This window comes from Pristiophorus japonicus, chromosome 18 (genome assembly GCF_044704955.1).
Source record: "Pristiophorus japonicus isolate sPriJap1 chromosome 18, sPriJap1.hap1, whole genome shotgun sequence".
NCBI classification, from domain to species: domain Eukaryota; kingdom Metazoa; phylum Chordata; class Chondrichthyes; family Pristiophoridae; genus Pristiophorus; species Pristiophorus japonicus.
The window spans coordinates 71,071,043-71,088,616 of NC_091994.1; the positions used below are offsets into that span (position 1 = coordinate 71,071,043).

Below are 17,574 nucleotides of genomic sequence, written 5' to 3' on the forward strand. Positions count from 1 at the left end.
AATTTGTGTGCATCCGGGAAGAAATTGGGTGCATTTGCGCCTCCTGTTAGCGCCCCGCAAATGGCTTTGCGACCAGGTGCAGCGATGACATCGACTCCCGCCATATTGGGCGAGGGTTTAGCGGCGTCGCTACGGCGTTGCGCCCCGATCACCTGCGCTCAGAAGTCATGACGTCACTCCGTGCGCATCGCCCCGTTATCGCCCCAGACCCGAAATTCACTCCCGCCCCCTGCAGCAGCGCCGGGCGAAAACACCGGCGTGGAACGGGCGGCTGACCGCTACCGGGGCGGTGATTAAAGGCGAGGCGGCCGACATAAGTGAAAAAACAACTTACCTTTGTTGATGCCGTTTTCTTCACCGGTTCCAGCCGCGATCGCTCAGCCCCGCGCTGTGCGTAAGTGCCGGGCTGATTGCGTGGGATCACCGCTCCTTTGTTGGTCCAAGTCGGTCTGTTTTATATTGCCGAGCCTGCAGCGATGGCCTGTCTCTTTAAGGAAGGGAAGGGCCCTTTGAACGCGGCAGCGCTGCACGGCCCAGTGAGCAGCTGCCAAGGTCCCCGCCCCGCCTGCTGCCGTTAGCACTCCGAGAAGGAAATGGAGCAACTTCCTTACTGGAGCGCTAAAGGCAATTTTTTGAAAGCTGGGAAGCATTAGCGCCTGACGCGAAGTTTCCCAGCTTTCAAAAGTTACCGCCCACAAACGGGGCGATAATAAATTTCACCCCTTCGTGTCCAGCAGCATAGGTTTATGTGCGTGTGATCAACACATGACAGTCAGCCTCCCCGTTATCTCGGTAAGTGAATACACCTTCAGTGTGGTGCCGACTATTGCTCCCTTCAAATTGTGCAGCCGCACGGCCATGAGGCGCTCTGCAGCTCACCGGCTCGTAAATAGGAAGGGCCGCGCATGTGCAGTGTTTAGAACGGGCCGCACAGCCCCTTAAAGGGGCCACGTACCCCCAGGAAAAATTAAAGGGACATTGCTGCTGGCCCACATGGGTCAGGAAGTTGCCCAGGTTAAGTATGTTGAGTCGGCTGAGCTCAGGCAGGGCACCAGGTTGGGTTTGGAAAGGAAACCATCAGAAGGGCTCTCACTCCCGATCACTATCCAAAGACCTCCACCGCCCCCCCACCCTCCCCCTCCCACTTCCCCCCTCCTCACCCCAACCACCCACCCCCAGACTGGATAGTGCACTTCTGCCAGGATTGAGATCCACTGAAACCGCTCAGTGGACTAGCCGGCCCAACGCTCACTGTGAATGCACACACATGAGCACTGGCCACTTGGGACCTGGCTCCAGCAGCATTCAACATCTTCAGAAGGCCAGGAGAATAAAGAGAAGAGCACAGAGGCGGGGAAGTGATAAAAGAAACACTAAAGAGACTGGTTGCCTGTGCAGAAATTGTCCAGAAATCTTGAAGTTGGGACAGGACCACCGAGCTGAAACCAAACACCCACTTTGATGTGCAGCACCAGTCTCACTCTGTTCCATACAGGTCTCAATAATCCAAACCTCTATATCAGATAGTTATATAACAAATGTCTCAACTTGCCTCTGAGTCAGAAAATTGTGGGTTCAAGTCCCCCTCTAGGGACTTGAGCACATAAATCTAGGCTGACACTCCAGTGCAGTGCTGAGGGAGAGCTGCACTGTTCGAGGTGCCGACTTTTGGATGAGACGTTAAACCGAGGCCCCGTCTGCTCTCTCAGGTGGATGTAAAAGATCCCATGGCACTATTTTGAAGAAGAGCAGTGGAATTATCCCCAGTGTCCTGGCCAATATTTATCCCTCAATCAACATAACAAAAACAGATTATCTGGTCATTATCGCATTGCTGTTTGTGGGAGCTTGCCGTGTGCAAATTGGCTGCCGCGTTTCCCACATTACAACAGTGCCTGCACTGCAAAAGTACTTCATTGGCTGTAAAGTGGTTTGAGATGCCGGTGGTCATGAAAGGCGCTATATAAATGCAAGTCTAGCTTTCTTTCAGAATCAACTAGTCACCGTGTTGCTAAACAACTGCTACATCTACAAGTACAACAACTTACATTTATATAGCTCCTTTAATATAATAAAAATATCCCAAGGTGCTTCACAGCAACGCAACTGGATGAAGTTTGACACCAAGCCACATAAAGAGATATTAGGACAGGCCAAAGCAGTAGGTGTTAAGGAGCGACGTAAAGGAGGATAGGTAGAGAGGTTTAGGGAGGGAGTTCCAGAGCTCAGTGCCTAGGCAGCTGAAGGCACGGCCACCAATGATGGAGCGATTAAAATTGGAGTTATGCAAGAGACCTGAATTGGAGTACACAGCGATCACAAAGTGTTGTAGGGCTGTTGTTGAAGCACAACTATACTAATCAAATACTGGAGACTGATCACCTCAGCTCTGAAGGGGCTTGACAGGGTAGATGCAGAGAGGATGTTTCCCCTCGTGGGGGAATCTAGAATTAGGGGGCATAGTCTCTGAATAAGGGGCCGCCCATTTAAAACGAAAATGAGGAGGAATTTCTTCTCTCAGAGGGTCGTGAATCTTTGGAATTCTCTAATCCAGAGAGCTGAGGAGGCTGGGTCATTGAAAAGTGGAGCTTATCAACCATGATCTTATTGAATGACGGAGCGGCTCGAGGGGCCGACTGGCCCACTCCTGCTCCTATTTCTTATGTTCTTATGTTCTTCTTGATGAGTGCAAAGAATTAACTTAATGCAATCTAACAGAATGATCAGTTATCACATGCTACATTAGGGATCCCAATTTATACAAAAGGTTAGGTGCGGCACTGGTCATTTCCAATTAAAGAAGCCAGTTATGGAACCATTGAATGAAATGCAACACAGTTAACTGTCTCTTTTTGATAATTAATGTGTTTCGTTGGTCTCCTCTCTTGCTAGCCCATGATCAATAATTGATGCCATAACTGTTAGTGCAGGAGTGGAACAGATGGTCGGGTTAGGGGAGACTTCGCGATGAATTTTTCTCTCCCCATCCATTATTGACAAAGGTCTATGTCAAACTCATCGGGCTTTCACTTTGTGGAGCATTATCGGCAGTGACCCATGTTCCACCAGCCTGGAGTTCCACCGCTCGAGGCCACCATATCACTCAGGGCTACCAACACAGGTTGGAAACCGGGCTTTACAGCAAATTCTTACTTCGTTAAAAAGGTTAACAATGGACAACTCAATAGAATGTAATAATCCTCCAATATCTGAACACGTACCATCCCCTAGGAAAAGAATAACATTTTTGGCGACACCGGTGTTGAGGTTTTGTAAGTTGAGAGCCCGTTTCAGTGTTTCCTGGGCTTGGTTCCTCCAGAATGTTGGGTTCATTTCATGCTCTGCAACATAGAAAACACGGTGATTAGATCCAAGGAACCTTTACAGGTTTGAGGGCTGGTTGATTTAACATAACAGATTTAACCAAAAGTTCAGATGAAGAGCATTTCGCCAGAGTTTCAGACTGAACAAAATGTTTGGGCTTTTAACTGTACGCGGACATGCCAAAGTGTAGTCCATTCTGGTAATGGTTTGTCATGGGCCCTCACGTACTAATCCTTTACATTAGTGCGATCTCCAGGTCGGTTTTTCTCTCAGTAATATTTGGAAAGATTTAGAATGAACCTTTTATCTTTCTTCATTTTACTGGCATCCTAGAATGAATCCGGATAGTCACGAACTTCATTGGTATGGGGGATCACCTGTGGGACTGTACAACTGTACAATGGGATTTCGCTCAGTGCCAGCTGCTCAGGATCCCAGGTGAAATGAAGAGTTCCAAAAAACATGGATCCACAGTAACACAACTGGATGTTCCTCCAGGTCAGTGCTTGGGGCAGCTCTGGACACATCAGTTTGGGCTGGACTGGGAGACAAGAATGCTTAACAAGAGTGCATGTGCTCTCTCCGCTGTTAAAACAGGCATCATCCATCTTGGCTTGGAGAAACTGCTCTTCCTGTTAACCACCAACAGAGGCTTTGACGTAATCCCGACCGTACTTATCACCACCTTTCACTGCAAGCAAAGGAGTGGCTGAGCAGGAAGAGGAATGCATTTGCTGGAGGGGCAAAGAAGTACAGAAATGTCCGCACGGCCATTTTCTTTCAACACAGAAGAACAGGCCTTCTTGACCAAAAGACTAGACATTTCATCAAAAAAGGAATCATACTTACAAGTAAGTTCCGTTTGGCTCTGGGAATGGATTGCCCATGCGCTGTAGGTACAACTTTAAAGCCGTTCAAAGTATATAGAGAGGAACAGACATGCAAGCACCTTAGCAAATAGAAAATCCTTGCTTAATTTTTTCGCTTGCACAATTTCAGTCCTTTGTTTCCACTCCCAGCAGGGTGATGGGGGATCCACAGTACAGTTCCTGTATGTGGCACAATTATTACACACGGTAATAATATGCTATTGGAGTAGAGAAAGTGCTTCAGTTTAGCAAGAGAATAGTCATTATTCTACGTCCAGGAAGCAGTTAATTTTCTTTGATGCACAACTAATTCTAACTATGCGTAGGTCGGAAAAGAATGTAAGAGAAGTTTCCCCAGAGAAGGTGAAAATTCATCGAGACAGTTTTAATGGCTCAGCAGAGATCCATAAATCCAAGCATTCTCAAGGGGACAAACAGATAGAGCCCCGCACAGACCCACTCCCAGCACATTAAGTCAAATGACACAACAAATGGAACATAAAATGAGACAAGATCGGCCTCCGAGCTTGGCCTAACCTGGAGGCGGACGGCGGATCTGATGATAGACTCGTTTTTTCTTGATTCCGGCAGGTTGGGAGTAGCCTATTGAAATTGAAGAGATGGGACTATGAAGTTTGGTTGAAATGGGATCGTTTTTCTACTGTGGGATACAGAAAACACCAAGACTACAACGATTAATAAAATAAACTCAAACTGGAAAGTTATGATAGGGTTAACAACCGTGAGCAGGGAATTCAAGGTGACATGGAAGTTGAAAAAAATTCATAGCTTAATTAAAAGGGGGGGAAGGTATTCTACTGAGCTGTCCCAATCCTAAAGCCCATAGGGAGAGGAGGGGGGGGGCGGGGTTCATTGCAACTTCACCTTCAGAGCAGTAACCCGGAAGAGGGGACCTTGCGGCCATTACAGAACACACCCGGCTTTCATCCCATGTCTGATTAAATCGAAGGGTTGAAAATCAGGGCAGGCGAGCGGTCCGATCTGGCAGGTTACCATCTAGCAGTGGAGTTAAAGGTGAGCCCCCGCCATGTCACACTTATTGCCACCTCTCAGTTCCGCCTCTTGTGTGTTCAAACCATGCAGTAGGGCCAATGGCCGAGAAAAATATTTTACGCGTGACCCCTTGGTTGGTAATCATAAGTAACAACACCATGGGCTGGGAGTATATCAACTTCACTCAGATTACCAGGAGAGGATGCCACACAAAATGTCCTTCGCCCCCAAGGCTGCATTGACCAATAATTTTGAACATATATAAATGGAGGGCTGAGAAACACCAATGAGCGTGCAGGTGTTTCATCCCGAATGTTTAGGATCATGCGTCAATACAGTCAGATACTCTTTTGCTTGAAACATCACGAGCCTGAGGATTACACTCCAAACCCAAGAGTTAGGAGTCCAAATCTCAGGCTGGTCCGTCGCTCGCTCTAATGGGCCAAGTTGCTCAAAGTCAGAGATTTGCTTATGGATAGAGAATCTCACAATAATGAGGAATTGTCTCTTTCTCTCACGCTAAGAGTTAAGGGGCATGTAATGTATTTGCTTCACGGGTTCTTTGCTTAAGAATTCATAGCAACACATTGCTATTAAGAACTAGTTGGTTTATTAGCAAAGGTTTAACAATCACACTATACATTACCAGTTCATCCACTAGGCTCACAACTGCATACCTCATCCTGAATCCCCTGAACCCAACTGGCTGGGATTTTATGGAGTCTTGTGAATGTCACGTGACTGGCTAAGCCACTCACAATACAACAGCTCTACAAACCCGTGAGCTTACTCACCGGTGCATACATTACAGGGAAACTCAGCATCGAGATCACCATTTGAATTGTGCCAATACTGCCCCAAACAAACACGATTGATGGCAGAGGCAGAGGTGGGGGGTGAGGGCAGGGGGGGGGGGGAAGCTCGAGTGCCCCACTTTCACCAGAGCATGAAGCTCGGTGGGTTATAGGCTGGCTTGCAGCAGAGGCGATGATGAAAAAACAATGCACAAATCACAAATGTAACAAGACAAATGAAACACGGTAACACACGACATGACAAGATGAACACATGTGGAGAACAGACAGATGATTAGAAACCACACTGAACAAATGTCTTCACATTCCAGTTAAGATCAAAGGAGGAAGGTCATGTCAACGCCATTGGTTTGGCCATCAGGTGCATCGTCAGAGTCAGATGCAATTCTATAGGATGGTAACATGATAAATCGGCTTCAACTAGGAAAAAAAGGAATAATGCTCAATAAATCCAGCCTGTAAAAGTGTTAAGAAGGTTTTGTGAATCGCACAAAGAAAAATAATTGTATTCGGAAGAAAACTGCACAAGTACCTATAACAATCGCTTGAAGAGAGACAAAAACACAGAGATATGCACATACACAATAAATGCAATGCTATATATATCTGGTCTGATCTAGAAACTCTCTTGGGTTTAGCATCACCAGTATTTCCCATAAGTGGATCCCATGTCCCTTATGATCAGGAGTTTACCTTGAATAGCCCAATACCAAGTCATGATGCAGACTGACCCAGGGAGCCATAGCAATGAAAACAACCTTGTTATATGCTTCCACATGTGATTCTTTCAAAAGCTGGACTGATTCCATGGATGAGGGGGTTGACTTATGAGGAAAGGTTGAGTAGTTTGGGCCTCTACCCATTGGAATTCAGAAGAATGAGAGGTGATTGTATCAAAACGGATAAGCTTATGAGGGGGCTTGACAAGGTGGATGCAGAGAGGATGTTTCCATTGATAGGGGAGTCTAGAGCTAGAGGGCATGATCTTAGAATAAGGGGCCACCCATTTAAAACTGAGATGAGGAGGAATTTCTTCTCTCAGAGGTTTGTAAATCTGTGGAATTCGCTTCCTGAGAGAGCTGTGGAAGCTGGGACATTGAATAAATTTAAGTCAGAGATAGACAGTTTCTGAACCGATAAGGGAATAAGGGGTTATGGGGAGCGGGCAGGGAAGTGGACCCGAGTCCATGATCGGATTAGCCATGGTCGTATTAAATGGTGGAGCAGGCTCGAGGGGCCGAATGGCCTACTCCTGTTCCTATTTCTTATGTTCTTATGTTATGTAGTAGGATAAGACTGAATGTAAAAATCCAACAACTTGGTTTATTTACAATTGTTAAGTGAACGCACAAAATAAAATTTATAGTAAATCTCACCTCACTTTTACCCAACTCAGTTAAACCTCCTGGTAGTATAGAAAACAAAATAAGCCATACTATCCCTGTTAGTTGCCTAAATTAACTTTTCTAACCAAAGTTTTCTCTGGATCTAGTCGGCAATATTTTAAGGAAACCTTGGTCCTCATCTGCCTCTCTCAGTAGATGTCCTAGAGTTGGTTGATTGGCCGTGTGATTCTGTCCTTTGTATCCAAGCTGGACAGAAAGTCAGCAGCTTGACCTCTGACCTGCTCTCGATCTAGGGATTGGCTAGTCGGGCTGTCAATTAAACTGACTACCGTCCCCTAATTTGGTCCTGACCAGACCCTCTCCTGCTGGGTAGGCCTGAATTCAGTCGCTGACAACACATTTATGTGTGAACGCCTACTGGACATACCGCAATGTGGAAACAACACACCTATTGTCCCAGATTGTACAGGATAACAGTCTCGATAGCTGGTTCATTAACTTTTGAGAGGGTTCATTAACATAACTATGCCTTCTTTGTCCCCACAGCTCCAGCCCTGGAACTTTTAGAATTAACATCGGATTTTGAAACGGATTCCATATTATAAACATAATGCAGCCAAAATGCCAAATCCTGTCTGGGCTGGGTAGATGAAACTCCTTACCATTGCCACATGCACATGTACACAGATGTAACGTAGATACACATGCATCCATCATCATCATCATCATCATCATAGGCGGTCCCTCGGAACGAGGATGACTTGCTTCCACGCCAAAAAAGGATGAGTTCACAGGTGTTTCAATGAAGGATCCGAACTACATTCTGAAGGGTGGAAGATGCCTGTGCGTGGATTTTTTTAACGTGGGGTAGCCATTGCACACCAGCCACCACATGGACTTGACAGAGCTAGGTCTTGGCAAGGATTAACCAAGACGACTGGACCAGCTCTGCTCCATGGACCTAATGTGCACACGTATCGCAGTGTGGGCTGGCCTGTGCTGCCCCTGGGCCCCTGGTCCCGAACTCACGCCTCCCCTGGGCGCCGATCACATCCCTCTACAGTCTCTCGCCGCTCCTTCGCCCTGACCTCGCTGCTCCTGATGTACCTGCCCACGCTTCAATCACCAACCTGGACCTTGATGACGTCACTCTTTGCTGCCATCGCAGCTTGCGGTGCTCCCTGTAGTGGCATGCTTCCATGCTGCTCCTGGGCCTCTGCTCGTCACTTCTTTTATGGCCCCGACCTGCCGCTGGTGTTCTCACGCAGGTCGGGGCCTCCACGCTGGACACCGATACACATATGCACATATACTAGTACACATGCGCATAGACACACATGTACGCAGAGATACACACACATACAGATACTGGATACACACACTGATACAAGCACGCACACAGAGATACATCTGCACATGTGAATGTTAGCCCTGACCCTCCTCCATGCCTACCCTGCTAGCCACTAGCCAATCCCCAGACAGAGAGCAGGTCAGAGGTCAAGCTGCTGACTTTCTGTCCAGCTCGGATACAAAGAACAGAAACACACAGCCTATCTGATCTCTTTACCTAAGGAAGGATATACCTGCCATAGAGCGAGTGCAACGAAGGTTCACCAGACTGATTCCTGGGATGGGGGGATTGTCCTATGAGGAGAGATTGAGTAGACTACGCCTATATTCTCTAGAGTTTAGACGAATGAGAGGTGATCTCATTGAAACATCCAAAATTCTTACAGGGCTTGACAGGGTAGATGCAGGGAGGATGTTTCCCCTGACGGGGGAGTCCAGAACCAGGGGTCACAGTCTCAGAATAAGGGGTCGGCCATTTCGGACTGAGATGAGGAGAAACTTCTTCACTCAGAGGTTGGTGAATCTTTGGAATTCTCTACCCCAGAGGGCTGTGGAGGCTCAGTCTTTGAGTATATTCAAGGCAGAGATCGATAGATTTTTGAATATTAAGGGAATCAAGGGATATGGGGATAGATGGGGATGGCTTACTCCTGCTCCTAATTCTTATATAATATATGTGCTTTTCTCTGGTATCGGTTACAATGCCCCAGATACTTTATGCTTCACAAGTAGATGCAAGTACAGTTAGATACCTTGCAATAAGTCAATCAAATCTCACAGCACACAGCAACAAACACTTCAGAACTGGAGACTTGCAGTGACGCCCCACCATGTTGCTTACCACTAGTTTTACCACCATTTTAGTCAATTCTTACACAGCGAATTACATTTCCACCATTTTAAACCCTTTATACCACCAGAAGTAAAAGGGGGGATGAAGGGATATGTGAACGGGGAGGGTAAATGTGGTCCGTACTATCTGCCCATGTAGAGGTTGAATGCCAAGATGGACCGGATGGGTCAAATGGCCTGTTTCTCAGTCCTAACCTCCAGGGAGAGGGTGCAGGGGAGATTCAAGTCGAAATCCAACTCGGCTTTATTACTACCCGACTTAAATTGACAGAATTAACTGGAGAATTATGAGAGAATTAGCCAAATAAATTGAATGCTTCATCCCAAAATGGCATTTGCAGCAATCTGTATGGTTTCACCGGATGTAAATACATTGTTCAATGCAGTCAGGAAAGCCACAAATTCAGCCCCATTCCCAGCTATCTTGCAGGATTTGTTGAAGAAACTCATCTCGCGAAAGGTCACGACTGTCAGGTGACCATATCCTGCGAGAATATCCACATTCTGTACTGTGTACAGTTTTGGTCTCCTTATTTAAGGAGAGATATACTTGCATTGGAGGCAGTTCAGAGAAGGTTCACTAGGTTGCTTCCTGAGATAAAGTGATTGTCATATGAAGAAAGGTTGAGCAGGTTGGGCCTATACTCCTTGGAGTTTAGAAGAATGAGAGGTGATCTTATTGAAACATATAAGATTCTTAGGGGGCTTGACAGGGTAAATGCAGAGAGGATGCTTCCCCTCGTGGGGGAATCTAGAACTAGGGGGCATAGTTTCAGAATAAGGGGCCGCCCATTTAAAACAGAAATGAGGAGGAATTTCTTCTCTCAGAGGGTCGTGAATCTTTGGAATTCTCCACCCCAGAGAGCTGTGGAGGCTGGGTCATTTAAGGTGGAAATAGACAGATTTTTGAGCGATAAGGGAGTCAAGGGTTATGGGGAGCGGGTGGGAAAGTGGAGTTGAGGCCAAGATCAGATCAGCCATGATCTTATTGAATGGCGGAGCAGGCTCGAGGGGCCAAATGGCCGACTCCTGCTCCTATTTCTTATGTTATGTTCTTATGTAACTACGAATTGTAATAGTTTACACATACAAATACCCACATTCATATACGGAGATACAAGAAGTTAAAGTGGGTACCCCCTCCCCTTTGCAATACATGAATATGGCTACATCTGTGTTGGCAGCTACTGTAAAGCTACATCGATCAAAAGGTGCAATGTTATACTGATCGGGCTCCAATCACATTCCCCGTTTTAAAATGAATGGGAAGTGTCAATTCACACAATAGGCACCAATTTCATCTGAAATGGTCATGAGTTAGGAAGGCACTATTTACAGTGTTTACAGCCTCCAGCTTTATGAGGAGAAGCACAGATCTTTATCACTGGCAGATCAAGATGAGCGTCGACACATCATATCCCAAAACCTCAAACAGAGTTTGAAATATTTATGTCTCCACAAACCGTTGGGCTAATGATCTGCAAACCCTGAGAAGCCCACATGTCATGTGGAGGAAATAGTGAAGACAGCATTAAAACCTTAGTGCCCAGGAGTGTTGGGTTGATATACTTACCCTGGCAGTAATGGAGCCAGAATTTAGGGTGTAAGGCAGAGGCTGATGGCTTGAAGATACAAACACAAAATTTCAAATATCAACATAGTCGATGATTTTTGTTAGGCAAGGGCAATAAAGGTTGTACAACCAAGGCTGGTAGATGGAGTTCAGATACAGATCAGCCATGATCTAACTGAATGGCGGAACAGGCTCGAGGGGCTGAATGGCCTCCTCCTGTTCCTATGATGCCAGCAGTAAAATAGCAGATGGGTTTTATTGAATGATAAACATCAGAAAAATAACGATTGGAACCATAACCCTAAGATTATAACCATCGATTTTCTGATCAGTCGCCTGTTGTGTCTGAGACCCCCCCACTCGTGGTGCAAGACTTTCAATAGTTCCACCCTATGACTGTATCAGTGATACGTGGCTATTGTAAACCACTTGTGCAAGAGGCGTTGTGGCAGTAACCTTTTGATAGGCATGTTGAGCTCTCATAACAAAGTATTGGGCATTAAAGACCTGAGTGATCTTTAGGTCACATGGATAGACTAGAGAAGCTGGGCTTGTTCTCCTTGGAGCAGAGATGGCTAGGAGGTGTTTAAAATCATGACGGGTTTAGATAGAGAAATAAAGGGAAACTGTTTCCAGTGGTTGAAGAGTCGATAACCAGAGGGCACAGATTTAAGATGATTGGCAAAAGAACCAGAGGCGACTTGCAGGGAAACGATTTTTAAGCCACGAGTGGTTAGAGTTTGGAATGCACTGCTGGATGGGGTGGTGAATGCCGATTCAATAGTAGCCTTCAAAAGGGAATTGGATGCATTTCTTGAAGGAGAAAAAGTTGCAGGGGTACGGGGAATGAGCGGGGGAGTGGGATTAACTGGCTTGCTCTTCCAAAGAGCCGGTGCAGACTCGAAGAGCCGAATGGCCTCCTTCTGTGCTGTATGATTCTATGATTCTATGATGAAGATTTATTCGTTGTTGTGTTCCCTTGAAAAAATGTTGAGAAATTCCAGCAAGTCGGTTCTCAGTCAAACAGGCCATCGGTCTATGGTCTGACACCACAGTGGGATCGTCCTTCAGGGAACAGACTAGTGTGCTATTGAAAATCTTTAATTTGTGCAAAGGACAATCAGGATCCACACACACCTACAAAGATTGTGCTGAACGTGGTTCGTGCACTCATTGCCCTCACAGTACTGAATCAGTGTGGGTACTGAGTTGTTCCATCATAGGATGGGACTTCGCCCCAGAGAAAGGGGGCGGAAAAAAACAGGGCAGGTCACCACAGTTCAGTCTTGAGTGTCTTTGAATGGCTGATGGGGGCAACAGAGGGCAGAGGGCTGAGGATAGGTCACTTCTACCTGGATATGGTCCTGGACCAAGGAAACCCAATAACAACAACGTACTTATATATCGCCTTTAACGTGGTAAAATGTCCCAAGGTGCTTCACAGGAGCAGTATCAGACAAAATTTGATACCCAGCCACATAAGGGGATATTAGGACAGATGAGGCTTTAAGGAGCGTCTTAAAGGTGGAGAGAGAGAAAGAGAGGCAGAGCGGCTTAGGGAGGGAATTCCAGAGCTTGGGGCCTCGGCAGCTGAAGGCACGGCCGCCAATGGTGGAGTGATTAAAATCGGCAATGCACAAGAGGCCAGAATTGGAGGAGCGCAGCGGGTCCCGAGGGTTGTAGGGCTGGAGGAGGTTACACAGATAGGGAGTTCAACAAAGTCCAGTTCACAAAGAAACGATTTTAAAATATTTAATTGTACTTATGCAATATCCAGCGTGAAATCTTTGGTTTGATTTTGGTTCCAAGACTGAAAAAGAAAACCTGTGGTCAATGGGTTTAATGAAGCCAGTTTTTATTAAATGACTGTACCTGGGATGAATCCCCAGAGGAGATCGAGATTGGCAATTAGCAGCAGCAATAGAATCTTCATTGTACTTCCAGGACAATTAATTCTGCCTTCAGTGATCCAATTCCCAGCGAGATTTGTGTCACACTCCTCAGGTGTTCCCTAAGGAAAAGGAGGAAAAAAACAACATTATTGACTGAGTTTTGCATCGCTCAAGAGATCTAGATTCATACCTTCACTTAATTAACAAGCCATGTGGATACATTCTTACTGCTTCAATGACTCAATGCAAAAATGGTCAAATTTTCAGATGATGTTAAACTAGGAGGGGCGGTGCAATCAGAGGCAGCAGGTCATAAATTTCCAGGATGGTGTCTAAAGATAGGCAGTGCGGGAGAGGAACCCAAGGCTGTTCTCCTGTGTCAGGGCTCCGAGGCAGGAGGGAAACACTTGACAGATTCAGGCTTTTCAGTCAGGAAAGGAGGTGTTTTGGAGAAAGGAGGTGTCTTGGAGGTTTATAAGATACTAAATGGTGCAGAGCAGTTTAATCCTGAATACTCCTTTAAACTAAACTGTAGGTTTAGAACAAGGTTGAGGAGACAGGTTCGACTGAGTAAAAAGTGAGTTGAAGAGGATCTATTTTGCACAGTGATTGATATGTGGGCACAGTTGAGGAGGTATAAACCCTGCGATCATTTAAGAAGCAATAAGATGCTGCAATGTATGGCGAGAGAGAGTAGAGTTATTCTGCATGGATGGACCAAGATGGGCCAAATGGCCTTCCTCATCCATTAGGGTCTTGGGACTTTTAGAGTGTCAGCCTTGGCTCAGTTGGTAGCACTCTGGGTCAGAAGATTGTGGTTCAGGTCCCACTCCAGAGACTTGAACACGAACCTAGGCTGACACTCCAGCGCAGTACTGAAGGAGCGCTGCAGTGTTGGAGGTGCTACTTTTTAGGTGTTCTTGGGTGGACATAAAAGAACTCTGAATTCCTAGTAGAGCAGGGAATCCTCGCCAGTGTGTCCCGAATTTCTGGGCCCTTGTATTTATATAGCATGCTTCACCAGTTCATGAGATCTCAAGCCCTTTACAGACAATAAAGTATTTTTTTGAAGTGCAATCACTGTTGTAATGTTGGAAACACAGCAGGCAATTTGCGGACAGCAAGTTCCCACAAACAACAAGATAAATAACCTAGTAATCTTTTAAATCTTTTGCATCCACCTGACAGGGCAAACAGATTTAACACTGTAATGTATTTGATTCACGGGTTCTTTGCTTAAGAATCCATAGCAACACATTGCTATTAAGAATTAGTTGATTTATTAGCAAAAGGTTTAACAATCACACTACACATTACCAGTTCATTCACCAGGCTCACAACCACCTGCCTCATTGTGGATCTGCCGAACCGAACTGGCTGGGGTTTTATTGAGTCTTGTGAACATCACGTGACTGGCTAAGCCACTCCCAACTAAACAGCTCTACAAACCTGTGAGCATACTCACAGGTACATGACATATGTCTCATCTGATAGACGGCACTTCCTATAGTCAGTACCGCACCAAACTGTCAGCCTAGATTATGCCCTCAAACCTCTGGACTGGGCCTTGAGCCCATGACCTTCTGACCCAGAGGGTTTTAACGACTTAACCCATTAAAAGCAGTTCACCGGACAAGTTCTTGTCGATGAGAAATGTATGTCAGCCAAGCAAAGCAATGAAATGACTCTCCTAATCCACATAAAGAACTTAACATAACCTTCACAATGAAGGCAGCCATTTTACAGGGTATGTTTTAAACCAAACCCTTTGTTATGCAGGGTAAATTATGGGATGTTCTTCATTCTGGACATAGCAGAGAACTAATGAAGTATAAAGAACTAATACTGGGAATAATAGCAGTCACACAGGGCGTTCAGCATGCCGTGCAGTACCAGTGCCCCAACATTCTTTGCCAAATGAATAAAAACTCAGATTTCCATACCATTTGAAAATGTTATTTTCTGCAGTTTATTCAAAGTCAGCTGGTATTCCTCAAACAGCCAGGGCTAAATGATCACACAAACATCTACCGTTCCATCGCAGCAGGACTGCTGATTAGAAATTCAACTGGAAATAGTGGAGAGGCTCCTTCACAGGGAACCGTTGGTCGAGGCTCGGACCCATATTATCTTATTGGATTATAGGTTTAGCCATGTGCAGGTTAAAAATCACACAGTACAGATCCAGCAACACAGGAAACGCAGAAGCATTTACATAGGACTTACTGCATCGCTCAGAAACATTACAAAGCACATCATACAGGATGAATTCAATTCTGCACTGGCTGTTGTTATGTGGGTAAACACGCTTTGCACACATAGCAATCCCACAAATAGCAATGAAATGAATGACCGGTTAATCTGTGTAGTGATGGAGGAAAGGAACATTATTTTCTTCAAATAATGCCATGGCATTGTTAGTGGCCACTTCATGCGGCCAAACAGACAGAAGGGGCCTCGCTTTAACATCTCCTATGACAGGTGTCACCTCCAACAATGCAGCACTGCCTCCATTCTCGACTGAAGTGTTAGTCCAGACAATGGTCCCGGTTTCAGCCTCCCTTCGCCCTGTGGGAACGGTGCGTGAGGGAGGGGTTAAGATCAGGCCAAGTCTGCTTACTGTAAAGTCCTTACTCTACAGTATGAAACCACACGAGGCCTTCTGAGGACAAGGTCACTCTGTGACCTGAACTCTTTATTCACAGGATTCCAAAGACAGTGATCCTGCGTGGGACCTCCCTTTTTATACCTGAATGATCAGGTAAGGAGTGCCTCCCACAAGTTCACCCCTGTGGTCAAGGTGTGCATCTAGGTTGAGTGTATACAGTAATACAGTGGTGTTACATTGTGGTTACATACATGACATCACCACCCCCCACAAAGTCTTATTGGAATCATAGGTTTAGTCTTTCAGGTGGTCTACGCTCCCTCGTGGAGCGCCGAGTTGGGGCTCTGGTTGTTGGACATTGACGTGAGTGTCTGTCACCTGTGGTGATTCCGGCCTGTCCGGGCTGACCGCAGGGACTGTGCATTCTCCTGAGCGCTCTTGTTGCTCGTTCACTGGCGGTGGTGTGAGCTCCATCTCATGGTCTTCTTCAGGTTCCTCAGTGTCGATGCTGAACCTTTTTTTGACTTGGTCCAGATGCTTACGACATATCTGACCATTGTTGAGTTTTACCACGATGACCCTATTCCCCTCTTTGTCAATTACAGTGCCCTCAAGCCATTTGGGCCCCATGGCATGATTGAGGACAAATACAGGATCATTTATTTCTATACATCTCTCCCTCGCATTACGGTCATGGTACTCGTTTTGTGACTTGCGCTTGCCCTCAACTATGTCGGTCAGGACTGGGTGAATGAGGGACAACCGAGTTTTGAGTGTCCGTTTCATTAGTAGCTCTGCGGGCGGGACCCTCGTGAGCAACTGCGGTCGGGATCTATAGGCCAGCAGGTGGTGCAATAGGCGGCATTGTAGGGAGGGCCTTTGAATCCTGAGCATACCTTGCTTAATGATTTGAACCGCACATTCCGCCTGGCCATTGGAGGCCGGCTTGAATGGCTTAGTCCTGACGTGGTTGATGCCATTGCCCGACATAAACACTCGGAATTCGTAGCCTGTGAACCATGGGCCATTATCACTAACCAGGATGTCCGGCAAGCCATGCGTTACAAAGATCACACGTAGGCTTTCCACGGTGGTGGATGACGTGCATGAATTCAGAATGATGCATTCGATCCATTTCGAGTACGCATCTACCACAATAAGGAACATCTTACCCATGAACGGGCCCGCGTAGTCAACATGAATACGTGACCATGGCCTGGTGGGCCAGGGCCACGGGCTGAGCGGGGCCTCCCTGGGGGCATTACCCAGCTGGGCACACTTCGTGCACCTGCGAACACAGTGTTCCAGGTCTGAATCAATTCCAGGCCACCAAACGTGTGACCAGGCAATGGCCTTCATCAGCACAATGTCTGGGTGCTCGCTGTAGAGTTCCCTGATGAATGCCTCCCTGCCCTTCTGGGGCATAACTACCCGGCTGACCCAGCTTCGATGGAGAGCTCATCCATCCGTCTGTGGAACGGTCTGACCTCCTCAAGGCATGCTCCGTGTGTGGGCACCCAATCGCCAGTCAGGACACGTTTCTTAATCAGGGATAGGAGGGGATCTCTGTTTGTCCAGATTTTGATCTGGCGGGCTGTGATGGGGGAGCCTGCGCTGTCAAAGGCATTGACAGCCATGACCATCTCGGCGCTTTGCTCCGCTGCCCCCTCAGTGGTGGCCAGTGGAAGCCTGCTGAGCGCGTCAGTGCAATTTTCAGTGCCGGATGGAGTAATCATAATCAGCCAGTGTGAGAGTCCATTGCTGTATGCGAGCTGATACGTTGGCATTGACAGCCTTGCTGTCTGACAACAGGGATGTTAATGGCTTGTGGTCCGTCTCTAATTCAAACTTCCCACCAAATAGGCACAGATGCATTTTTCTTTTTACACAACAGACACATGCAAGCACTTCCTTCTCGACCATCCCATATC

The 17,574-nt window shown here is 46.5% G+C and overlaps 1 protein-coding gene across 2 annotated transcripts in view; it reads right to left on the reverse strand.

Annotated features, from left to right (window-relative positions):
• Window positions 1-17,574, reverse strand: part of alpl (alkaline phosphatase, biomineralization associated) — a 119,641-nt gene that overhangs the window by 58,549 nt on the left and 43,518 nt on the right. For both annotated transcript variants that reach the window (XM_070860113.1, XM_070860112.1), the window contains 2 exons: window positions 13,016-13,154; window positions 3,222-3,341 (listed from right to left, as the gene is read on the reverse strand). In XM_070860113.1, the coding sequence (XP_070716214.1) occupies window positions 3,222-3,341; window positions 13,016-13,076 (181 nt within the window). In that variant the 5' untranslated portion in view covers window positions 13,077-13,154. The remainder of the gene's footprint in view (window positions 1-3,221; window positions 3,342-13,015; window positions 13,155-17,574) is intronic.